The sequence below is a fragment of the Scardinius erythrophthalmus genome, assembly GCF_964197995.2.
Source record: "Scardinius erythrophthalmus genome assembly, chromosome: 7".
NCBI classification, from domain to species: domain Eukaryota; kingdom Metazoa; phylum Chordata; class Actinopteri; order Cypriniformes; family Leuciscidae; genus Scardinius; species Scardinius erythrophthalmus.
In genome coordinates, this window is record NC_138227.1 from 3,433,947 (window position 1) to 3,461,363 (window position 27,417).

The 27,417-nt window shown below is 45.5% G+C and overlaps 1 protein-coding gene across 1 annotated transcript; it reads left to right on the forward strand.

Moving 5' to 3' along the window:
- Nucleotides 1–421: 421 nt before the first annotated feature.
- On the forward strand, nt 422–26,664 carry cep164 (centrosomal protein 164). The gene is given in 31 exon segments (XM_081371463.1): nt 422–588; nt 971–1,082; nt 2,174–2,285; nt 2,565–2,606; nt 2,907–3,147; nt 5,238–5,348; nt 5,434–5,499; nt 5,684–5,761; nt 10,306–10,407; nt 10,642–11,547; nt 14,468–14,524; nt 14,648–14,710; nt 15,062–15,129; nt 15,395–16,094; nt 16,096–16,139; nt 16,250–16,336; nt 16,413–16,596; nt 16,884–16,958; nt 18,397–18,519; nt 18,605–18,748; nt 18,859–18,942; nt 19,097–19,165; nt 19,236–19,432; nt 19,924–20,073; nt 20,522–20,696; nt 20,776–20,883; nt 21,653–21,749; nt 22,572–22,808; nt 22,911–22,956; nt 23,131–23,235; nt 26,383–26,664. Coding segments are annotated over 30 exon segments (4,650 nt in total). The 5' UTR covers nt 422–588; nt 971–1,000; the 3' UTR covers nt 26,480–26,664.
- Nucleotides 26,665–27,417: the final 753 nt, after the last annotated feature.

The window sequence follows — 27,417 nt, forward strand, 5'->3', positions numbered from 1 at the left end:
TATGCTGTAACAAAGAAAGTTCATCAAAGTTGTCCGAACAAACTTTGATAAAAGGTTTCAATCCACTTCAAATGTTGATTACTGCTGTCTGTGTGTGTGTGTGTGTGTGTGTGTGTGTGTGTGTGTGTGTGTGTGTGTATATATATAATACATATGCATGAGAATGGGCGCAAACAAATGATGAAATGAAATGAAAATTACATTATAATGCTTTAATATTTATCGTTGTTGAGGGCTTTTATTTTGAATTATTCTCATATATATATATGTGTGTGTGTGTGTGTGTGTGTGTGTGTGTGTGTGTGTGTGTGTGTGTGTGTGTGTGTGTGTGTGTGTGTGTACATTTATGTGCATTTAAAATTATTTTGGCGTTGTCGAGGGCTTTTATTTTGAAGCCCGGCTCCCGCGGCCGCCATGTTCCTCTCTGGTTGCTGTGATGGAGACGAGGCGGTTTGGATGTTAAACTTTCTGTTTTAAATGTAAATAATCCTCCGAAATACTCAATATCAGACATAAAGCACCAGAGCTGTACAATCACAAGATGTTTTAAAAACACTGCAGAACTAAGGGTGTAGGGTTAGAGAACAGGTGAGGATTAAACTAATCGCGTTATATGATCAATAATTATTATAATGATTGTATTTAATATTCGTTATTCTCGATGTTTAACTTCCGCAGAGTATTTACTGATAATATACTCTTTAACGCTAGTCGTTTATTGTACTCTGTTAGCGTAGCATGTATTTTTGTTAGCCATAAAGCCCAGTTTATATCTGCGTTTATATGTTTATTAACAAAGAGCAGCGTTTTTCTTTTGTAAACACAAATACCTCTATGTTGATGCTATGAAGTGTTTCTTTACTAAACAATAATTTCAGTGGTAAGTAAATGCTATTTGAGGAACGTGCTGTGTTTTCTAAAGTTTTGAAGTAATTTAGTGAGATTAATTAAAGGCCCGTGTCCGCCCCAGTGCGCGCGCTCCTGTCACGCCGCCGTCACCATGGCGACCACGGGAGTGCGCATCGGAGATCAGCTGGTGCTGGAGGAAGACTTTGACGAAAACTACATCCCTTCTGAACAAGGTTATTAAACTATTATAAACTAAACCGTTGGTGTTCAGGCATTGAGTGAATGTTCTGAGTGCTGTACATAATACAGCATCTCTCTTTTTGCTTTATTTTCATGACAATTAAGGACAAATGCTCATCAGAAAAATCTTTCTGGTTGGAGTTTATCATACTCAAGTTACTGTCATACAGTCTTGAACAGGGTTAACTTAAAGTAAAAAAAAAAAAAATTAAAAAAAAAAAATATATATATATATCTATATACACACACTTGACTAGTATTTATACTCATTGTTACATCGTTAGTCAACGTTATATCGTAATAGTCATCGTTACAATCAACGTTATATTGTTATAGTCAACGTTAAATCACGATAGTCATTGTTATATCGTTAGTCAACGTTATATCGTTATTGTCTAACGATATAACGTTGACTAACCATATAACAATGACTTATAGTCATTGTTATATATTGTTATTGTTACAGTCAACGTTATAGTCATCATTATATCATTTGTCAACATTATATCATTATGATCATCGTTATTATAGTCAACGTTATATCGTTAGTCATTGTTAGCCTATATCATTAGTTATTGTTCCAGTCAACATTATAGCCATCATTATATTGTTAGTCAGCATTATATCGTTAGTCTAATGATATAACAATAACGTTCACTATAGCAATGACTAGCCTATAACGATGACTAAAACGATATAATTGACTAACGATATAACGTCAAAGCAAAGTTATATCATTATAGTAGATGAATATAGTAGAACTTCATGTTCTTTGTGTATTTAGTTTCTTGTTTCTTTTGATATTAAATTTGACACATGTTATTGATCTTGACAGGCTCAGGCTTCATGTATTTATTAAAGGCCCGTTCACACCAAGACTAATAACCATAACTAGATTAGTTTTTACTATACAAGTTATTTTGATTAATCAAGATTATGAGCCACATGAATTGATGTGCACTGATAAATAATTTATATTAAACACTGCAATATTCCATAAAAGCATGAATTGTCCATTTTGACTTGATGGTGACTGTGTGTGTGTGTGTGTGTGTGTGTGTGTGTGTGTGTGTGTGTGTGTCAGAGATCCACGAGTACGCCGTGGAGATCGGCATCGACCCGCAGCGGGAGCCGGAGCTGCTGTGGTTGGCCAGAGAGGGGATGGTGGCGCCGCTGCCCGACGAGTGGAAACCATGGTAAAACACACTTCATTATAACACACACACACACTGATTCACATGGGCTGCGTTTACACTGCAACTCTTAATGTACAGATCCATTCTTTTACATTCACTTTAGACCGGACTGTAATCTGAAATCTGTGTTTACATTATTTCCTGCCCAAAATGATCATTTTACTATGCACATGGTAGACCCTGGTTTAAAAATTATTTATATAATTCATGTCGGGTGGTCTTGATTATTTGCCAGCGTAGACAAGATAACAGCTGTCATGAGTCATGAATGTTTTACAGCGCACAATCTGACGGGACAGAACAGATATATAGTCCAGAAAGGTGAGCGAGCGCATACAATATCTGCCTCATGATACAACATTAAAAAGCTATCTTTGTGAATAAACGTGTTGCCTTGTGGTGGTTTGGGATCGGATATGTGTGTTTAGATGATGGTCGGATGTCCAGATATCGGATATCTGATTTAAAACCACCACCCGAAATATCGGATCTCGTACGGATTTTTGTGTTTACACGTGTGCAACAAACTCCGATCTGTGTCAGATGTGAGTGAAAGATCGGATTTTTTGTGCCAGTGTAAACGCAGCCATGGAGACAGGAAGTGTGTGTGTGTGTGTTCAGTCAGGACGTCACTGGTGAAGTGTACTACTTCAACTTCTCCACGGGTCAGTCCACGTGGGATCACCCCTGTGACGAGCAGTACCGCCAGCTAGTGGTGCAGGAGCGCGAGCGCACACGACTCAGCAGAACCGCTCCGCCCGCGGCCAGCGCTGCCGTGGGGAAAGAGAAGGAGAAAAAGAAGAAGAAAGACAAGAAGAAGAAGGAGAAGAAGAAAGACCCGGAGGGAGTCAGAGCTCCAGGGGTGAGTTCATTTCAGAACAACGTCTCATGACACTTTAACTGGGTTGCCAGGTGATGAACGCTCGTTCTTGTTGCTTATCCTCAATCTGGAAACCTGTGTTAGCGTCGAGTCTGAGCAGGAGGAGGCGGGGAAACAACTATCTCCGATATTTTTTATTTGAACTGCAGTACCTTTTTCAACCACTAGCTGTCAATCTTACAGACTGCACCTTTAAAGGTGCCATTGCATGGATTATTTTATTATTTTAGAATGTTTCCTGGGGTGCCCTTATAATGTTAGTATGTTTTTTAGATCAAAATTTGTTATAATTTAGAAATAAAAGGCATATTTCCTAGCCTGATTTTAGCCTCTGATTTGAACGCTCTGTTTGAAGGGGCGTGTCTGCTGTGAGACTTCAGTGGAAACGCCCACTGCTGTGATTGGCTGTGAGACTTCAGTGTAGACTTCACTGCTGTGATTGGCTGACATGCCTGCATATGAAATATCTAGCATTACATGTGGAACTCTCTCGAAAACTTTTACTATTACAGCTATTATACGTTTTTACTATTACAGCTATTGGGATTAACGAATTGTGAGAAGTTTAAGTATTTAGATCTATTTCAATCACATAAAACCTGTTGATCGCATGAATGAAGATCTTATCATTGCAACGCAGTTTCTGCACTCTCACTAATGCTTTCACCAATGAAAACATGAGGAAAGTACAGTAAAGGCCCCTTTCACACCGGATGCGTAACGAAAAAGCGAATAGTTCGTGTGCGAATAGTTCGCGTCAAAACCCATCACATGAGCCGCGTAAACACGGTCTCTATCTCTGTCTTTGACGATTAGCTTTCTATCCCAAATGTAGTTTAGCCTGCTAGCCTACACAGCACAGGACTATACAACAACTAAAACTATCACACAACATACTCACAGTCGTGATAACCGAGTTGGTTGGCAATGCTACGCCACACAATCATTGTCCTTGTAGTATATGATTGGCTGAAGTCTTTTCTGTCGCCGCAAAAGGAAAAAAAAAATCGACATCGAAACGAAAAAAAAAAAAGTTGTTTTTTCGCCGCAGCACATTCGCGTTCGATGTGAAAGCACTCATTACACAAACAGCTGATCAAAAAATAAAACCATCGCGCGAATTATTAGTGCGTAAAAATCGCGTCCAGTGTGAAAGGGCCTTAAGAGCTTCGTTGTGCAGTGTAACAACGTTATTGATTTCATGACGAGTTTTGGCAAGTGTCCAGATAAACTCCTACTAAGAGAAATCATGTGAAGTTGATCGTTTAGTCACTGGCTTGATTTACTGATGCATAAACAGTATTGAACGACTATGAGAGAAAGATTATCTGTCTGAACTTGAACAATTACACATCAGACATTCACATAACCCACTGGTTCTCCAGAGGCTCGGATGAAGGAACTAAAAAAATACTTTTGTGTTCATTTGTACATCCAAACACTGAGCAACTGCCATGCTTCGCTCGTTTGCAAGCCATGATGTCTCTCGAGGAAAAACCAGTATCGCGCTCGCGCAGCTCATTTTCTCATGGGCGGCCAAATTCTTTTTGCGGGCAAAGAAGAGAAAGGGGAGGTGACCTTTCCCCTTATGACGACATAAGGGGAAGATTTCTAGATTCGCCCGTCTGAGCTTTCATTTTCTCAGAAATATCCAGGGCTTGGTTTACACCCATCAAATCGTCTAGCCACTGGGGGACCATAGGCAGGCTAGGGGAACTCATATTAAGGTTAAAAAACTTCACAAAGTGAAATTGTCATGCAATGGGACCTTTAAAGGAGATACAAAAGTTTGGGGTCGGTGAGATTTTTTAAGTTTTTAAAAGAGTCTCTTGACCTGTTGATCTATCTATATATTTGATCAAAAATACAGCAAAACAGTGAAATGTTATTACGATTTAAAATAGCTGTTTTCTATGTGAATATATAGTAAAGTGTAATTTATTCCTGTGTTAGTCTTCAGTGTCAAATGATCCTTCAGAAATCATTCTAATATGCTGTGTGTGTGTGTGTGTGTGTGTGTGTGTGTGTGTGTGTGTGTGTGTGTGTGTGTGTGTGTGTGTGTTGTGTGTCAGATGTTGGCTCCTCTCGCTCCTCTGCGGGGTCTGTCTGAGGCTCCTGTCGCACCTCTCAGAGGATCTCTGGGCATCTCATCTGGACTCCAGCCGCTCAAATCCTCTCTAGGGGTAAAAAACATTAATGGAGCTTCTGAATAAGTTTTAGTTATGATTTATGAATAATAAATGTGTTTTTGTCACTGGTGTGCATCAGTCTGTCGTGTCGAGTTCCACTGCTGTCAGGAGTGCTGAGGAAGACGAGGAGATCTCAGAGGAAGAGGTGAATCTGAACACACACACACACACACACACACACACACACACACACACACACACACGCCTGAACGCTAATACATGATGATGCACTGAACGCTAGATGTAATCTGTTATCTGTGTGTGTGTGTGTGTGTGTGTGTGTGTGTGTGTGTGTGTGTGTGTGTGTGTGTGTGTGTGTGTGTGTGTAGAGGCCGCGAGGTTCAGCCGGACTGCTGAAGAACCTCCACCTGGATCTGGATGCTCTGGGAGCGGGACTGCAGTATGAGGTGAACACCATAAACACATCACATCCTGCTGGAGATCAACAGTTCAGATATATGTATCGTGGATAGTTCACCCTAAATAAAAAACAGTGAAAGCAAGCATATTTGTCTAAAATAATTCTGTATTTTCAGCTTCAGAATCATTAATATTGTTATTCTGGTGTCACTATTGTCCTGTGCTTTGGGTTTCCAGCACCAAATCCAATCCTATTCATTTACATCCACAATGTAATATCAAGTTTAGCATTTTAATCAACAGTACATTTTTTGTTAACCTTTTATCACCTCGACGAGCTGAGAGGACGCTGGCGTGTTTGTGGCCGCTTCTCATCTCTGATCTAACCGACGTTTTTGTGGATTTTATTCTCTACCACCAGCCTAAACACGCTGGTCACCCCAGACATCAGTGTCGGGGACATAATTGCTGTTTTGCTCGGTTCTTCTGCGTTTGTCACGGCTGTCTGAACTGAATTAGCAAACCGAGCTAGGATGCTAGCAAATGTTTGCTGCCCCTCGGCTATGACTTTCATCAAATATACCGCAGTGGAACTCATGAGTCTTTTTTCTAATACATCTCCGAGTTGCCTTGAGGTGATAAAATCTCTCCATCTCCTGCGTCGTTCCCCCTATGTCCATAGGGCTGCCCGTCATAAGTTTGTTTACTCTCACGAAACTTTTTCTGTCCCAGCTGTTTGGTGCCATGCCTCACGGTGGCGATGTCATCGATGCAAACCACGCCCATCACATGCAAATCTGCGATCCTTGGTCTGTGTGGACAACACCGTCACCCCTGACAATGCACTAACCGGGACATCATTCATGCTGCTTAACATTCGTTCATTAAATAACAAAGCCCACCTTATCCATGACCTCATCTTGGAAAAATCGCTGGATTTTTTATGTCTTACTGAGACATGGCTGAACCAGCAAGAGTTCATAACTCTCAACCATGCCACTCCCCCAGGTTATGGCTATATTCAGAAGCCTCGCAGCCTGTGGTGGTGGACTTGCTGTTATCCATCGTGCTGACATCCTGGTCAAAGAGATCCCAGTGAATACTACCTCCTTGAGTTTGTTCATTTCATGTTGCCTGGGTCCACGCAGCTACAGGTTGTCCTAATCTACTGCCTCCCTCCAAAGCCTCTGCCTGCTTCCTATTGGAGCTCACCGAACTGCTTGCTACTGTTTGCCCGAAATCCCTGTCTACTATCCTGCTGGGTGATTTTAATATCACAACGTCACAAACTACAAAGAAGCCCTTTCTCAGGCAAAAACAAAGTATTACTCCACACTCATCAATAACCAACAAAAACACCCCAAATTGCTCTTTTCCACCATCAACCGTCTTCTTCATCCTCAGACGCAGCTGACCTCTGCTCCAGGTTCTTGGATTTTTTGGACACCATCCACCAGCAGCTCCAGTCTCCAGGGCTTTCCCCCTGCCCCACACTGCCCCAACAGGACTCTCACCACTCAGCTGCCCGCTCACCTCAGTGCTGCCTATCTGCCTTCTTTCCATTGGATGCCGACCAAGTAACAAAACTGGTCATCTCAGCCAAGACTTCAACCAGCAGTCTTGACCCAATGCCCACCACCCTGGTCAAGGCCTGTCTTCCCAGCCTCTGCCACCCAATGCAAGACATTATAAATGCATCTCTTACCACTGGTGTGGTACCATCTAGCTTTAAAATGTCAGCAGTCATCCCCACTCTCAAAAAGTCAGGTTCAGACCCAGACGACCCCAACAACTATCGTCTAATCTCCAACCTCCCTTTCGTCAGCAAAATCCTGGAAAGAGCAGTGGCTGCCCAGCTTCAACATCACGTCCCACCACAAGCTCTTTGAACCCCTTCAATCTGGTTTCAGAACCCACCATAGCACTGAGAACGCCTTTATTAAAATCACTAATGACCTCCTGCTTGCTGCTGACAATGGCTTCATCACCATCCTCATCACCATCCTCATCTTCTTTGACCTTTCTGCAGCTTTCGATACAGTTGCCCATACCATCCTTCTCCACCGCCTCTCTGAGCTCATCAGCCTCAGTGGCACAGCACTGTCTTGGTTCTGGTCTTACCTCACAGACCGGAAACAATTCATCACCCTAAATGGCTCCAACTCTGATCCAGCACCCGCCAACCATGGCATGCCCCAGGGCTCTGTGCCTTGTCCTCTGCTGTTCACCATTTACATACTACCCCTAGGTCATATTATCCGTAAACATGGACTCAACTTCCACTGCTTCGCTGATGACATTCAACTTTATATCAGCACTAACCCCTCCTCCCAGCTCCCACCCTCACAACTTTTCAACTGCCTGCAGGAACTCAAATCATGGATAACCACAAACCTACACAAACTCAACAGTGATAAGACAGAACTCATGGTGGTGGCCTCTGCACCACTGCTCAAGTAAGTTGGAGACCTAGCCCTGGTTGTGGATGGCTACTCCATTTCCCCATCTCCTGAGGTGCGCAACCTGGGCTTCATCTTGAACTCCACTCTCTCCTTCCGGTCACAAATCAACAATATCACCAAGTCTGCCTCCTACCGCCTCAGAAGCATTTCACAACTCCGGCCTTCTCTCACACATTCAGTAACTGAGACACTCATCCATGCCTTCATTACCTCCCGTCTGGATTACTGCAATGGTGTCCTGGCTCGCCCACCAAGGCCCTTAGCAGACTCCTGTATGTCCAGAACTCTGCTGCCAGGGTTCTAACCCACACAAAGCCCTGGCAGCATATCACTCCCATCATCCAACAGCTCCACTGGTTGCCAGTTAAAGGGACACTCCACCTCTGGAAAGATGAATGTGTATTTAAATTGGGTCATTTATGTAGAAGAAATGTGAAATTATTTTTGAATTTGGAGCTTTCTAGACTGAGAAAAGCCAGAAAATGTATTTTTGGCTCATGTGGATGAAAGACAACAACTCCCAGAATGTACTTGCTTCGCTGCTCTACGAGGCCACTCCCAAGCCACGCCTACCGGTTAGAGAGCAGTTGTAAACAACAACAATCGGCTTTTGCGTTCTATAGTCGCCATTCATTGTGTTTACTGTGGCGAGCAGGACGAGACTAGGGCCGCGGGAGAACGACGCGAGGCCGGTGGCGTGATTACTGATGAGCGACACCTGTGAGACGCACTGGTCTCGTATCTCTCACGGAGGAGCGGGTATTTTCTTAGCAATGGTAAAACGCACATCAACCGATCACGCCACCGGCCTCGCGTCTTTCTCCCGCGGCCCTAGCCTCGTCCTGCTCGCCACAGTAAACACAATGAATGGCGACTATAGAACGCAAAAACGGTGTCGTGATTACTGATGAGCGGCGCCTGTGAGACGCGCCGGTCTCGTGGGCTATCTCTCATTGAGGAGCGGGTATTTTCTTAGCAATGGTAAAAAGCACATCAACCGATCACTTGTTTAGCGTTCATGTAAACACTACATTCAGATTCACCAATCGGAATGAATTCAGTTAGATTGAAACAAAAGGTGTGCATGTAAACAATGAATGGCGACCGTAGAAAGCAAAGCCGAATCCCGGACATTGTGGACGATCTCGGCGGCCGGACATGCAGGTTTCTGCCGGTGAAATCAAACGCACTGGAACTGATCTGTGATAGGTCTGTTAGCGCATTAGGTCCAACCCCCTATGGGCGGGTTTGAAAGGGTGGGAACTAGTGCTTGTAGTCTTAACAGAAATCCCCCCTCTTACACTTCCTCCTACAATGACGCAAAATGACGATTTTTGCGTCATTGTAGGAGGAAGTGTAAAGAGGTAAATACAGATTTCTCTCGTCTCAGGGGAAAATGAGAAAATGTTGCACGACCATTCAATAGTATGACTGGGTTTCTAACATTGCAAAGCTTAATGCAAATGGGTGGAGTGTTCCTTTAAGTCACGCATCACCTACAAGATCCTCCTACTCACTTACAAATCTCTCCATGGACACTCACCAAAATACCTCACAGATCTCCTCCACCCCTGCACTCAGTCACGTTCCCTGCGGTCCTCTGACAAGGACCTGCTGGACACCCCCCACACCAGGTTGCAGACTTTTGGGGACAGGGCTTTCTCTGCTAATGCTCCCACACTCTGGAACAGTCTACCACTCCACATCCGCTCTGCCCCATCCCTGCCCATGTTCAAAATGCACCTCAAAACATTTATTTTCACTAAGTCCTTTGACCCCTAAACCCCTCCCCCCCCTCCCCCTCTCCACACCCCACACATTTGTTAAGCGACCTTGGGTACCATGAAAGGCTCTATATAAGTCCAAGTTATTATTATTATTATCATATGTCTTGGAGTATCGCAATAATATCGTATCGTGAGTTCAGTATCGTGATATGTATCGAATTGTGACATGAGTGTATTGTTACACCCCTAGTTAGTGTGTGTTAGGGTTAGGTTATAGTATTATATAATAAAAGTCTATACAAAGTCCCCATTTAGACAGATAAGTAAACTTGTGTGTGTGTGTGTGTGTGTGTGTGTGTGTGTGTGTGTGTGTGTGTGTGTGTGTGTGTGTGTGTGTGTCAGGACAGTGAGGTCAGTGGGACGGTTCCTCCTGAAGAAAGAACAGAACCTGAACTACAGGATTTGGCCTTATCGAGGGATCACAGTCCAGAACCGCCTTCAGAGGTACCTGTCTGTCTGTCTGTCTGTGTGTGTGCGTGTGTGTGTGTGTCTATCTGTCTGTCTGTCTCTCGGTCTCTCTGTGTGTCTGTCTGTCTCTGTCTGCAGTTTATCTGTGTGTCTTTGTTAAAAATACAGCTGTTTGTTTGAGGCGTTTGCATGTGACCTCACAGCCTGTCTGTCTCACTGTGTGTCTGTCTGTCTGTCTGTGTGTCTCTAACTCAATCCCTCCACTGTAAGGACTCGTTGCGTGGACGTCACCTCCTCTCCACAGCCGCTTCATGCCCTCTGACCTCAGACGCTGCTGCGGAAGACCAGCCGCTGATCGAAGGCATGAGTGACGGTGTGCAGGAGGAGAAACAGTCCGATGAAGAGAAGAGCGAAGAGATCGATGAGCAGATCGAGAGATTCAGCCAGACAGAAGAAAGAACAGAAGAACAGAGAGATCAGATGGAGAGTGAAGATGATGAAAACAAGCGAAGAGAAGAACGGGATGAAACACGGAGACAGGAGAAAGATAGTGAAGTAGAGGCAGAGAAAAGTGTTTCCCATATGGAGGAGGAAGAGAGGCTTTCAGAACACGGGGAAAGAGAGGAAAATGAACATGACACTCAGAGCGACAAAGACAGCGAGGAAATCGAGCGCTTTCAGAAGGACAGCCCTCAAATAGAAAAAGGAAAAGAACAGAGGCAGGAGAAAGGCGAGATCAACAGTGAGGAAGAGGCAGAGAAAAGTGTTTCCCATATGGAGGAGGAAGAGAGGCTCTCAGAACACAGTGAAAGAGAGGAAAATGAACGTGACACTCAGAGCGACAGAGACAGCAAGGAAATCGAGCGCTTTCAGAGGGACAGCCCTCAAATAGAAAAAGGAAAAGAACAGAGGCAGGAGAAAGGCGAGATCAATCGTGAGGAAGAGGCAGAGAAAAGTGTCTCCCATATGGAGGAGGAAGAGAGGCTTTCAGAACACAGGGAATCTCAGGAAGATGAACATATAGAAGAGCAGAGAGAGAGTGAAGGACGTGGGATCAGCGACACTCAGAGCGACAGAGACAGCGAGGAGATCGAGCGCTTTCAGAAGGACAGCCCTCAAATGACACACTTTAAAACAGGGAAGTTTGTCCCTCAGTGGAATCCAGTGTGCAGTGAGGTAGGACACAGTGCCCCGCCCCTGCACACAAACGCCGCCCATCTCACAGACTCCGCCCTGCGCACAAGCCCCGCCTGTCTTACATGCCCTGCCCTGCACACAAAACCCACCCGTCTCACATGCCCTGCACACAAAACCCACCCGTCTCACATGCTCCGCCCCTGCACACAAACCCCACCCATCTCACAGACCCCGCCCTGCATATAACCCCCGCCCATCTCACATGCCCTGCCCCTGCACACAAACCCCTCCCATCTCACATTTCCTACCCTTACACACAAACCCCGCCTATCTCACATGCCCCGCCCATACACACAAACCCCACCCATCTCACAGAACCTGCCCTGCGCACAAGCCCTGCCTGTCTTACATGCCCCGCCCTGCACACAAACCCCACCCATCTCAAATGCCCTGCCCCTGCACACAAACCCCACCCATCTCACATGCCCCGCCCTTTGCACACACGTCGCCCGTCTCACATGCCCCGCCCCTACACACAAACCCCACCCATCTCACAGACCCCACCCTGCGCACAAGCTCCACCTGTCTTGCATGCCCTACCCTGCACACAAGCCCCGCCTGTCTTACATGCCCCGCCCTGCAGACAACCCCACCCATCTCACATGCCCCGCCCCTGCACACAAACCCCACCCATCTCACATGCCCCGCTCCTTGTACACAAACTTCGCCCATCTCACATGCCCCGCCCCTGCACACAAACCCTGCCCATCTCACATGCCACGCCCCTACACACAAACCCCACCCATTACACAGACCCCGCCCTGCGCACAAGCCCCACCTGTCTTACATGCCCCGGCCTGCAGACAAACCCCACCCATTTCACATGCCCCGCCCCTACACACAAACCCCACCCATCTTACATGCCCCGCCCCTGCACACAAACCCCACCCATCTCACATGCCCTGCCCCTGCATACAAACCCCACCCATCTCACATGCCCTGCCCCTGCAGACAAACCCCACCCATCTCACATGCCCCTCCCCTTGCACACAAACCCCGCCCATCTCACATGCCCCGCCCCTGCTGACAAACCCCCCATCTCACATGAATCATTCACTCAACTGATTCGTTCAGACAGCTGATTCATTCATGAACAAAACAAGCGATTGTCTGAATGGATTATGGATGGATCATTGATTTGTTCAAAAACAATGATTAATTTAGAAACGAAACATCGCTGTGTGCTTGGAAACGCACAACAGTTCTGTTGCAGCTTTACAACAAAATCTGACAATATTATGTCTAAAATTTAACTCACAATATTAACTTCTTGTTTATTGAACTGTTGTATAAAATCAATATAATTTGCATTACACTATGTTGCCAAAAGTATTGGTACACCCTCCAAATCATTGAATTCAGGTGTTCCAATCCCTTCCATGGCCACAGGTGTATAAATCGAGCACCTAGGCATGCAGACGCTTCTACAAACATCTGTGAAAGAGTGGGTCGCTCTGAGGAGCTCAGTGAATTCAAGCGTGGTACCGTGATAGGTTTCCACCTGTGCAATAAGTCCAAAATACTCACTACTAAATATTCCACGGTCAACTGTTAGTGGTATTATAACAAAGTGGAAGCAATTGGGAACAACAGCAACTCAGCCACGAAGTGGTAGGCCACGCAATCCGATGAATGAGTCTGAGTTGCCAATAGAACGGTACTTGCCTGACTGCATTGTGCTAAGTGTAAAGTTTGGTGGAGGGGGGATTATGGTGTGGGGTTGTGTTTCAGGGGTTGGCCCCTTTGTTCCAGTGAAAGGAACTCTTAATGCTTCAGCGTACCAAGACATTTTGGACAAATTGATGCTCCCAACTTTGTGGGAAGAGTTTGTGGATGTTCCTGTTCCAGCATGACTGCGCACCAGTGCTCAAAGCAAGGTCCATAAAGACATGGATGAGGAGTTTGGTGTGAAGGAACTGGACTGGCCTGCACAGAGTCCTGACCTCAACCCGATAGAACAGCTTTGGGATGAATTAGAGCGATACTGTGAGCCAGGCGTTCAACATCAGTGCCTGACCTCATAAATGCGCTTCTAGAAGAATGGTCAAAGATTCCCATAAACACACTCCTAAACCTTGTGGAAAGCCTTCCCAGAAGAGTTGAGGCTGTTTTAGCTGCAAAGGATGGGCCAACTCCATAGTAAACCCTATGGGTCAGGAATGGGATTGGCATTAAAGTTCATGTGCATCTAAAGGCAGACGTCCCAAAACTTTTGGCAATATAGTGTATATCGTATAGAAATTCGAACTGCAACCTACTAATATTCATCACACAGTGAAGCGCTATCAATATGTGTGGTTTGCAAAGCGAGTGGGATACTCGATAAAGTCAGCTTCCACATCGTCAAAACATCAATTAGGATATAATCGTAGATGACACACATCCCTACATATACAGCACTGGAGTGAATCGCCTCGCCACAATCTGATGTATTTTTACAAAGCTTTCATTTATTCAGGGATTCGTTCGTTCAGTGATTCATTCGTTCAGTGATTCCTCCATTCAGTGATTCGTTCGTTTATTCTGTAGCGTTGTTCAGTGTTTGTGTCTTCTTTCTTTGATTTGTTTGTTCGTTCAGTGATTTGTTTGTTCATTCTGTTACGTTGTGTGTAACGTCAGTGTTTGTGTCTCAGCGTGTCGCTGCAGAGAGGAGGCGTGTCTCAACACAGTCATGTGACATCACACACAGGCTCATGGGAGGATAAAAGCCCCCATGAGGAACAGAGTTTGATGCGTGTCGTATCTCATTATTCAGGAGCCAATCAGAGCTCCTCTCTGCAGCAGAGCTGAAACTCCCAGCATCCTCCTCTCCCGCATATGCTCACTGCTGTGTGTGTGTGTTATCAGTGTGTTAATGCTGCTGTACGAGTGTGTGATGTCATATCTTGTTCCGTGACAGGAATCTGAGGCTGGTGAAGCAGCGGCGGCATCGCTGTCATCCGCTGAGAATGTGCAGGTGTGACCTCATACACACACACACACACACACACACAAATCATTTATTTACATTCATGCATTTATCAGACATGTCTGGATTGAGTGTGTGTCGCATAATTTCACTCTTCATGTGTTTCCTCAGGCTGGTTTTCACTCCAAACTCTCAGAGAATGTGTTTGATCTGCTGGATCTGACGCCTGCAGTGGTAACTCACACACACACACACACACACACACACACACACACACACACATTCACACTCGCACTCAAACACACAAACTCAGACACACACACACACACACGCACACACTCATACACTCACACACACGCACACACTCATACACTCACACACACACTAACACATACACTCACGCACACATACACTCACGCACACATACACTCACTCACGCACACACACACTCACTCACACACACACACACTCTCACTCTCACACTTACACTCACACACACATATACACAAACACTCGCACACACCTCTACAGGTTTAAAGGCTCATTCTGTCTCTGTGTGTGTGTGTGTGTGTGTGTGTGTCTCAGGACAGGAAGGAAGAGGAGGGAGAGGGAGATGTGGACAGCTGTGTGGACGTCTCTGTCTCTGCAGACAGGTGATAATAAACTATAATAAAATAAATTTAATTATATTAAAATTGACAAACACACCTTGAACCTGACTGCATATACTACAGCACACAGATCCATTCAGAATTACTAAACCCAGCAACATACACATGACAAATCAAAACATTGTCCAGAATGTGTGTGGAAACAATGTGCTGAAATGTGTCATGTTAGTTAATACATAAACTAATGAACCTTATTGTAAAGTGTTACCGATTTTTCTCCCTGGGATTAATGTGTGTCTCATCTCAGGCGTCTTCAGTCCCGCTCCGATGCCTCCTCGCACTCAGATGACATCAGCAGAGCATCACATGACCAGAGACCGTCGACCGCCCGCGGCCGAACCCACACCAGTGATCAGGAGAAGAGACGAGAAGCTCAGGAGGATGAAGAGCAGCGTGAGCGTGATGAAGAGGAGAGGAACAAACTGATGGAGGAGGAGAAGAGCAGACTGATGGAGGAGGAGAAGAGCAGACTGATGGAGGAGGAGAAGAACAAACTGATGGAGGAGGAGAGGAACAGACTGGAGGAGAATAAGAAAAGACTGATGGAGGAGGAGAAGAACAGACAGATGGAGGAGGAGAGGAACAGACTGATGGAGGAGGAGAAGAACAGACTTATGGAGGAGGAGAAGAACAGACTGATGGAGGAGGAGAAGAACAGACTGATGGAGAAGAACAAACTGATGGAGGGGGAGAAGAACAGACTGATGGAGGAGGAGAAGAACAGACTGATGGAGAAGAACAAACTGATGGAGGGGGAGAAGAACAGACTGATGGAGAAGGAGAAGAACAGATTGATGGAGGAGGAGAAGAACAGACTGATGGAGGAGGAGAAGAACAGACTGATGGAGGAGGAGAAGAACAGACTGATGGAAGAACAGACTGATGGAGGAGGAGAAGAACAGACTGAGACTGCAGCTGCTCAGACAAGCTCTGATGAAGGACGAGGAAGACGAGGAGCACCGGATGAAGGAGGAGAGTGCCGAGCAGCTGAGGTCAGTGACTGCTGCATTGTGGGTCCCTGTGTGTGTGTGGAAGTGTGTGTGCCAACAAAACATGATCAGTTTGGCACCAAAACTTTCACGTCACCATGTGTGTGTTTTAGGGTTTTGAAGGAGCAGATACTTAAAAACAGACGAGACGAGGAGGAGCGATTAAACAACGACATGCACACACAACTACAAAAGCTAAGGTACTCACACACACATAAAACAGACACACACTTTATCAACACACTACACGCCCGTCTCATGTGTGTGTGTGTACAGATCTGAAAATGAGGTGAGACTTCAGGAGCTGCGCTCAGAGCTGGAGGCGGAGCAGGAGAGGGCGGAGACTCAGAGGAGGCGGGGTCTCGAGCGCATGAGGGAGGAGTTAGAGGAGGAGCTCCAGGCAGAGAGGAGGCGGCTACAGGAGAAGAAGGAGGAGCAGCTGACCTCCATCAGAACACAGGTGTGTGTGTGTGTGTGTGTGTGTGTGTGTGTGTGTGTGTGTGTGTGTGTGTGTGTGTGTGTGTGTGTGTGTGTGTGTGTGTGTGTGTGTGTGTGTGTGTACACGTTTAGCTCTATGTGCGTGGGCCAGATGTTAAAAAGGCTCATAAATCGACCAAAACATTTTTTTTAATCTAGTGGGGCGGGGGGAAATATCATTAATCAATAGAAGTCTATCCAATGTTTTCACTGATATAGTGAAACAAATGTGTGTGTGTCTGTGTTTAACACTCTGTTGTGTTATGCCAGGCTAAACTGAGTGACTCTCAGAAGAATTCAAGGAGTCTACGACCAGAACAACCTTTAGCCGAGTACCAGAGAGAGGTACAACACTCACTCACTCACTCACTCACTCACTCACTCACTCACTCACTCACTCACTCACTCACTCACATTCACTCACTGATTCACATACTCACTTACTGACACACATACTCACTTACTGACTCACATACTTACTCACTTACTGACTCACTCACTCACTCACTCACTCACTCACTCACTCACTCACATACTTACTCACATACTCACTCACTCACTTACTGACTCACATACTCACTCACTCACTTACTGACTCACATACTCACTGACTCACATACTCACTTACTGACTCGCTCACACACTCACTTACTGACTCACATACTTACTTACTGACTCACACTCACTTACTGACTCACACACTCACTTACTGACTCACATACTCACTTACTGACTCGCTCACACACTCACTTACTGACTCACATACTCACTTACTGACTCACATACTCACTCACTCACTTACTGACTCACATACTCACTTACTGACTCACACACTCACTTACTGACTCACATACTCCTGACTCGCTCACTCATTCACTCACACACACACATACTCACTTACTGACTCACATACTCACTGACTCACACACTCACTGACTCACTCACACACTCACTGACTCACTCACACACTCACTCACTTACTGACTCACTCACTCACACACTCACTTACTGACTCACACACACACTCACTTACTGACTCACTCACACACACACTTACTGACTCACATACTCGCTTACTCACTCACTCACACACACACTCACATACTCACGCACGCACTCACTCACTCACGCACTCACTTACTGACTCACTCACTCACACACTCACTTACTGACTCACACACTCACTTACTGACTCACTCACACACTTACTGACTCACATACTTGCATACTCACTCACGCACGCACGCACTCACTCACTCACATACTCACTCACTCACGCACGCACTCACACACTCACTTACTGACTCACACACTCACTTACTGACTCACTCACACACTTACTGACTCACATACTTGCTTACTCACTCACGCACGCACTCACTCACTCACTCACTCACACACACACACACACACACACACTCACTTACTGACTCACACACTCACACACACACTCACTCACTCATTTACTGACTCACTCACTCACTCACTCACTCACTCACTGACTCACACACTCATTTACTGACTCACATACTCACTCACTCACTCACTCACTCACTCGTCTGCATACACTTCTGAGAGCCACGCCCACATCTAATCAACAACTGGTGCACAGAACAAAGTCCCGCTACATTTATTATGTTTTGATAATCTGTTACACCCTGATATACTGTATGTCACGATACAGAATCTGCTCCTACTGCAATTTAATTGTGCAGCAGTAGCTGGAGTGTGTTAATGTGTGTGTGTGTGTGTGTGTGTGTGTGTGTGTGTGTGTGTGTTTTAGCTCACTGATGTCCTGCAGGAAGTTCGTGAGGAAGTTGAGAGAGAGCACAGGAAGAAACTAGAACAACTTAAAGAGGAACATCGACATGAACTACAGAACCTCAGAGAAACACACCTGGAGCAGGTACAACACACACACGCACACCAGACCTGTGTTATTATTGTCGAGTGTGTCATCTCATCCACTCACCGGCTGTGTGTGTGTATAGGAGAGCAGGGAGAGGGAGCGTCTGATGAACTCTCTTCAGGAGGAGAGAGACACTCTGATGTCTACACACACAGCACAACTACACAAACTACAGCACACGCTGGACACACAACTGCAGGAGATGCGCAGGACACACTCACTGAAGGTCAGCACAACACACACACACACACACACTCATGGCACATTTTTTTCCAGCTGATGAATGATAAAAACACTAGCTATGTTTCCATCCACTGTGTGTGTGTGTGTGTGTAGGAGGCAGCGTTACAGGAGTGGATGGAGAAGCTGGACATACAAACCAAAGAACTTCAAACTCAAGAGGCAGAACTTCAGTCAAAGGTTCAGAACAGTGTGTTTTTATTCATTATATTAGTTTTTTCCTGTAGTTTTGATCATTTTCACAGCAGGAACTGCTCATTTACTTCACATGAAATCAGTTCTTCATTGTAGTTTTACAAGAACACTAACAGTGCTGTTTATTGATGATCATCAGGCATCAGAATTGAAGAAGAGGAGACAGCAGCTGTGTGAGGAAGAGGAGGATATTCAGAGAGGATTAGAGGTGTGTGTGTGAATGACAGTGCTGTCTGGTACAATCAGGAGTGTGTATGAATGTGTGTGTGTTTGTGCAGTCTCTCCCTCGGCTGCTGAAGGAGCGGGACGAGCTCCATGAGGAGCTGCAGCGGACGAGAGCAGATCTTCAGAGAGAGAGACAGGAGAGAGAGAGACAGAGAGAGGAGAACAGCAGGATGATGGAGGAGAGGCAACAGCTGGAGACGAGGGTCACACTCCTGCAGGACAGATGTGAGCAGCTCAGCTCCAGAGTCAGGTAACACACACACTTACTCACGATCACATACACTCACATACACTCACTCACTCACACACACTCTCCCTCACACACACACATTCACTCACACACACCCACACACTCACACTCATTCACTCACTCACTCATTCACTCACACACACTCTCCCTCACACACACACATTCACTCACACACACACATACACACTCAATCAATGTTGATTCAGTTCAGTTCAATAATAGTGTCAATGTTGCAAAAATGAATAAAATATGAAATATTCAGTTTCAGCGATAAGCGGCTTTACACAAGACAATAGTGCAATTATTCAGCTCTAGTTTTGTTCTCGTCCAGTAGTGTCACTGCAGTCAAATCAATTATATTGATATAATTAGTGTCCCAAACTAAGCAAGCGAAAGGCACCAGTGGTGAAGAACCCGAACACCATCAGGAGACAGAATGGAGAACTAGCCTGGAGTGTGTGAACTAGCCTGGAGTGTGTGTTTGTGTGCAGTGAGCTGGAGCAGAGGGGCAGAACGGAGAGGGAAGAAGAGCAGCAGAAGAAGAGCAAGAGGAAGAGCGAGAACGGCCTGCGTTTGGAGGATCTGGAAGCATCAGCGCTGCCCTCAGGAGACGCCAGCGACGCCAGCGTAGACGAGTACGTGTGAGTCCTAGTGAGCTGCCTATCTAGTGCTCCTGATGTCTAACGGACAGATGCTGAAGCAGAATGCATAGAGACAGAGGGGGTAACTGATTCAACTGCAGTAGCCACCGTTCAACCTGAAGAGGGCAGCACTCAGATGTTTTTACACCATTTATTGTAGAATTAAAACACTTTAAAGCCAAATGTCAAAAAATGTACTTGAATCAATGAACAGCACTAATAAAGCCCCAGTCTTACAGATCATTAACTAAAAAAGTTGTTTTAGGGTTTAGTTACCCTTTAAGGAGACAAAAGTGCACTCTTTAAAACGTGCCCCTCTGTTTTAAAAAAAATTAAGAATAAAACTTTAAATTTTTGTAAATGACAAATAATGCTTAGGATGCTGCCTATGTAGACATCATGACATCTCAATGGTGTTTAAGTGTGTGTTGTTCTCTCTCTCTCTCAGTGTGAGGCAGTATATGTGGAACGAGAGCGTGTCTCTCCTCAGGGCTCGGCAGTTTCTGGAGCGGCAGAGCACTCAGGTGTCCAACAGACAGGCAGCGCTGCGGGCAGCTCACAGCAGTCTGAAGGACCCCTCGCCCGGGACCTCCACACACCAGCTCTACCACAACCTGCAGCAGGTGAGTGTGTGTTCAGACCCGTGTCTGCAGTCGCTATCACCGGCATAGAGGCCCATGATATGTGTGTGTGTGTGTGTAGGAGGTGAGGGATCTAGCCGAGCTGAGGGAGACGCTTCACAAGGGTCAAACGCTACTGAAAGAAAAAGAGGAAAAACTCAACCAGCTTGAAACTTCACTGACTGAAGAGGTACAACACACACACACACATAAACACACACACCGCTGGATACTCTATACTAGTGAGGGCATCACATAGACGTGAGTGTTTTATTCTAAGTTCTATTCTATAATGATATTTGACTCTTGGAGAGCAGTGAGTAGCTCCTCAAATGTCCTCAAACGCCACATGTTCTGTTGCTTGTGAGGGCCAAACCTTTGAAAAATCATCATAAATATAAAGACAAGCCTGTACACACATGTTCACATGTTGTAAAGCCCAATGAAATCAGATTTCCCCCCAAATTTAGTCCCCCCCCCCACTAGATTCCTATATAGCTCTATATAAAGTAGCTTGTAAATTCTGGAGTTGTTTTTAGACATAATTACTTAATTTTATTAGGTTGTGTAGTTAGATATACATAAGACTAGTTTTTGTCAAGGTTTAGATTTTTTATTTTTTTATGTTGATTTGAAGTGTTAGTTTTTTCATTAATGTTACTACAGTCAAACCTGATCACAGTTAAAGACATTTTGTTACATAAAACATCAAAATGCAATAAATCTTGGGTTGTGGTGAAGAGCTGTGAGTATGCAGACATGCGTCACGCGTGTTTGAGTTTGTGAAGTCTTCAGATTTTCACAGCGGACTTTAATATTCACACACACTCATCCATATCCCCATTTGATTCAGTGTGTAGCCCTATGTCTGATTTATTCAGCCAACATTTGCCAAATTCTGTGACATTCAGCATTATACTGTACATTTCATGAGAGGCGTGTGTGTGTGTGTGTGGCAGGTCTCATGTGAGGACGCTGAGAGGTCAGCTGATCGGAAAGTGACATTTGATGTCACGGAGTCAGAGATGAGCAGCATCTACAGCCCGGAGGGAACAGGTGACTCACTCACTCACTCACTCACTCACTCACTCACTCACTCACACACACACACGCACGCATGCACTCACTCTCACTCACTCACTCTCACACACACACTCACTCACTCACTCACTCACTCACTCACTCTCACACACTCACTCTCACACACTCACTCACTCACTCACTCTCACACACTCACTCTCACACACTCACTCACTCACTCACTCTCACACACTCACTCACTCACTCACTCACTCACTCACTCTCACACACTCACTCACTCACTCACTCACTCACTCACTCACTCTCACACACGCCATCGTCACTCACTCACTCACTCACTCACTCACTCTCACACACTCACTCACTCACTCACTCACTCACTCACTCACTCACTCACTCACTCACTCACTCACTCACTCACTCACTCACTCACTCTCACACACTCACTCACTCACTCACTCACTCACTCACTCACTCACTCACTCACTCACTCTCACACACGCCATCGTCACTGTTCGTATCACTGTGTGTCAAGAGCTGAGATTCAGATATGATAATGAGCGTTTGGTTTCTGACCAATCAGAGCAGAGCAGCTCTCAGAGAGGCGGGGCTTAGAGAGACTGAATCCTTGTTCGAACTGTTTCAGACACAGAAAATGCTGATGTTGCAGTGGATATTATGAGAAAACTGTGTTTTTGATTTTGATGCATGTAAACATGTTGTAAGAGAAACCAAAACAAAACTCAACATTTAAAACAGCATGATAGGGGCAGTGAGACACTAGACACTAGAGCTTGTGTTCATGCAGTGGTTCACGAGTGTCTGATCGTCTGTCAGTTCCAGTGAAGGTGCAGCAGTTGGCTGACTCTCTGCAGCTGATCTCAGGTCAGCTCAATTCTGTGTTAGGAGCTTTGGGTTCACTGACCCACAAACAGGCTCCGCCCACTCTGACCACTCCTCTACCACCCCGTCCCTCGTGGGTGTGGCCTGTAAACTCCTCCCCCTCGCTGTCCAACGGACTCACACACAGACCCACAGACTCACTGCAGAACCGCTGGTCGGGCCTGAGCACAGGTGAGACACACACACACACACACACACACACACACACACACACACACACACACACTCATCATCACCTGCAGCATCATCTGAACATCATCTCTGTTTCTACAGAAACCAGCAGATCTCACATGACTTACTCAGGATACACACCACCAAGGTGAGCTCACACATTCACACATACACACTCACTTACACACTCACACTTGCACACACACACACACACACACACACACACACACACACACACACACACACACACACACACCAATTTTCCACAGTCATATAGATATTCAGTGTAAAGGGCTGTTATCGTGTGGGTGTGTGTGTGCAGCCTGTCGAGTCTGCGTCCATCCACAGAGGTCGAGGGTCAGCGGCTGCAGGGTCTGATTGACGGGAACAAACGCTGGCTGGAGGCTCAACGGAAAAACCGCAACATGTATCCTTACAGGGCCTGATGCTTTTCCTCAAGGAGAACATGTTTATTTGTACAGAACTCCTTCAGGTGGTTTGGGTTGAAATTGCGGGGGGCCCGAGAATCGTCATCAACTTTCTCCCTTGATCACTCACTCACTCACTCACTCACTCACTCACTCACTCACTCACTCACTCACTCTATCACTCACTCACTCACTCATTCACTCACGCACGCACTCACTCAGTCACTCACTCACTCACTCACTCACTCACTCACTCACTCACTCTATCACTCACTCACTCTATCAGTCACTCACTCACTCACTCACTCACTCACTCACTCACTCACTCACTCACTCACTCACTCACTCACTCACTCTATCAGTCACTCACTCACTCACTCACTCACTCACTCACTCACTCACTCTATCACTCACTCACTCACTCTATCACTCACTCACACTCTCACTCACTCAGTCAGTCAGTCAGTCAGTCAGTCAGTCAGTCAGTCAGTCAGTCAGTCACTCACTCTATCACTCACTCACTCACTCTGTCACTCACTCTATCACTCACTCTATCACTCACTCACTCACTCTATCACTCACTCACGCACGCACGCACGCACGCACGCACTCACTCACTCTATCACTCACTCACGCACGCACACACTCACTCAGTCACTCACTCAGTCACTCACTCAGTCAGTCAGTCAGTCAGTCAGTCAGTCACTCACTCACTCACTCTATCACTCACTCACTCACTCTATCACTCACTCTATCACTCACTCTATCACTCACTCACTCACTCTATCACTCACTCACTCACTCACGCACGCACGCACGCACGCACTCACTCACTCTATCACTCACGCACGCACACACTCACTCACTCACTCACTCACTAAGTCACTCACTCACTCAATCACTCACTCACTCTATCACTCACTCTATCACTCACTCTATCACTCACTCTATCACTCACTCACTCACTCTATCACGCACTCACTCTATCACGCACTCACTCTATCACTCACTCACGCACGCACTCACTCACTCACTCACGCACACACACACTCACTCACTCACTCACTCACTCTGTCACTCTCACTCACGCACGCACTCACTCACTCACTCACTCACTCACGCACACACTCACTCACTCACTCACGCACACACTCACTCTATCACTCACTCACTCACTCTATCACTCACGCACACACTCACTCTATCACTCACTCACGCACGCACTCACTCACTCACTCACTCTGTCACTCTCACTCACTCACGCACACACTCACTCACTCACTGTCACTCACGCACTCACTCACTCACTCACGCACACACTCACTCACTCTATCACTCACTCACTCACTCACTCTATCACTCACTCACTCACTCTATCACTCACTCACGCACGCACACACTCACTCACTCACTAAGTCACTCACTCACTCACTCACTCACTCTATCACTCACTCTATCACTCACTCTATTACTCACTCACTCACTCACTCACTCACTCACTCACTCACGCACGCACTCACTCTATCACTCACGCACGCACGCACGCACTCACTCACTCACTCAGTCACTCACGCACACACTCAGTCAGTCACTCACTCACTCAATTCAATTCAATTCAAAATGAGCTTTATTAGCATGACTGTATAACACAATGTTGCCAAAGCATCAACATATTATATATAAATAATAAAACAAATAAAACATATATGTATAGATCATGTCATATGTAGCATAGTAAATATAAATAAATAGATAAATAAACAAAATCTATCCTAATAAATTAATAAATACTCACTCACTCACTCACTCACTCACTCTATCATTTACTCTATCACTCACTCAGTCAGTCAGTCAGTCAGTCAGTCACTCACTCACTCTATCACTCACTCTATCACTCAGTCACTCACTCACTCACTCACTCTATCACTCACTCACTCACTCTATCACTCACTCACGCACGCACTCACTCACTCTATCGCTCACTCACTCACTCTATCACTCACTCACTCACTCACTCACTCTATCACTCACTCACGCACGCACTCACTCACTCTATCACTCACTCACTCACTCACTCTATCACTCTATCACTCACTCTATCACTCACTCACTCAGTCAGTCAGTCACTCACTCACTCACTCACTCACTCACTCACTCACTCACTCACTCACTCACTCACTCTATCACTCACTCACTCTATCACTCACTCACTCACTCTGTCACTCACGCACTCACTCACTCTCTCTATCACTCACTCACTCACTCACTCTATCACTCTCACTCACTCACGCACACACTCACTCACTCTGTCACTTACTCACGCACGCACTCACTCACTCACTCACTCAGTCAGTCAGTCACTCACTCACTCACTCACTCACTCACTCACTCACACACTCACTCACTCAGTCAGTCACTCACTCACTCACTCACTCACTCTATCACTCACTCACTCACTCTATCACTCACTCACGCACGCACTCACTCACTCTATCACTCTATCACTCACTCTATCACTCACTCTATCACTCACTCTATCACTCACTCTATCACTCACTCACTCACTCACTCAGTCAGTCAGTCAGTCACTCACTCACTCACTCTATCACTCACTCAGTCAGTCAGTCACTCACTCACTCACTCTATCACTCACTCACTCAGTCAGTCACTCACTCACTCAGTCACTCACTCACTCACTCTATCACTCACTCACTCACTCTGTCACTCACTCACGCACTCACTCACTCTCTATCACTCACTCACTCACTCACTCTATCACTCTCACTCACTCACGCACACACTCACTCACTCTGTCACTCACTCACTCACTCACTCACTCACACACTCACTCACTCACTCACTCACTCACACACTCACTTACTCACTCACTCACTCACTCAGTCAGTCAGTCAGTCAGTCAGTCAGTCAGTCACTCACTCACTCACTCACTCTATCACTCACTCTATCACTCACTCTATCACTCACTCACTCACTCAGTCAGTCAGTCAGTCACTCACTCACTCTATCACTCAGTCACTCACTCACTCACTCACACACACACACTCACTGGAGTAAATGTGTATTTCTCATGCAGTGAATGAGCTGCTCTGTGTCTCGTGCTGTTTTCCTGAGCGTCACACACACAGTCCTCTCTTCCCAAACCTAAGGGCTGGGTCCAGCAGCGGAGGGTTAGTTCAGCTCAGCCTCGACGACAACAACCAGATTAAAGTCCATCATTACTGAAGCAGCTCGGATACACACTCCTGATGTGTGAGAGATTCTGGAGCAGCTTGTGTGTTTCTCAGGAAAATCACCAGCGCTTATATGAGCTGTGAGGAAATTTGTCTACATTTTCTTTTGTATAGCTGTGCACAGATTTAATTTGAACAATATTTTTGTAAACAAATAAATAAATTTAATACTTAATGCAGGTGTGAGTTTATTCATTTTTATGTTTTGTGATTTGGATGGTAGATATTAGCAAATTAACCGTTAATTGTGGGATAGTCAGGTCATGCTGACGTAATCCTGTAAAATAAGATCAGTTATTAGTAAACCTACCCTCCTGCATTCCTCTCTCTTGCGTGGTCTTTTCATGCCAAGTTACCACACTTTCCTTGTTGTGTGTTTGCATAAGTGTGTGTGTGTGTGTGTGTGTGTACAAGAGTTAACGTGTCTTGTTTTATGTGTGTGTGCGCGTGTGTTTTTGAGCTTGTGCATCATTCAAGTTGGCACAAATAATTTCAAATAATTTCAAATTTGGAAAAGAACTAAAAATTGAAAACAGAATTGAGAAAAAAATAGTTTTTTTGGCGAACTAAAAAACTAATAATGTTTTTGAATTACATTTTAATAATTTAAGGATCGATTGCTCCTGTCTGCCTCGCTGCCTGCTGTGAGTGTGTTTGTGTGCTTCGGTGCGGTAAGCTCCGTCTTAGCCTTATATTTCTTTGTTTTGAACCATCATTTTACTACCATTTCTAGTTGTTTATACTACTACATTTTACCCAACATCTCAGATTAACCTGACATCGCTAGCTTTTGTTATTAGTACTACTAGCACAAAACGCTAGTAATTCGCTAGCCTGTTAACGCGCCACCCGTGCGCTCAGCTATTTTATTTATTTATTTTTCTCTGGCGCGTCCGCGCCTTTGAGTTCATAAAAAGCTCAGGTGAGTAA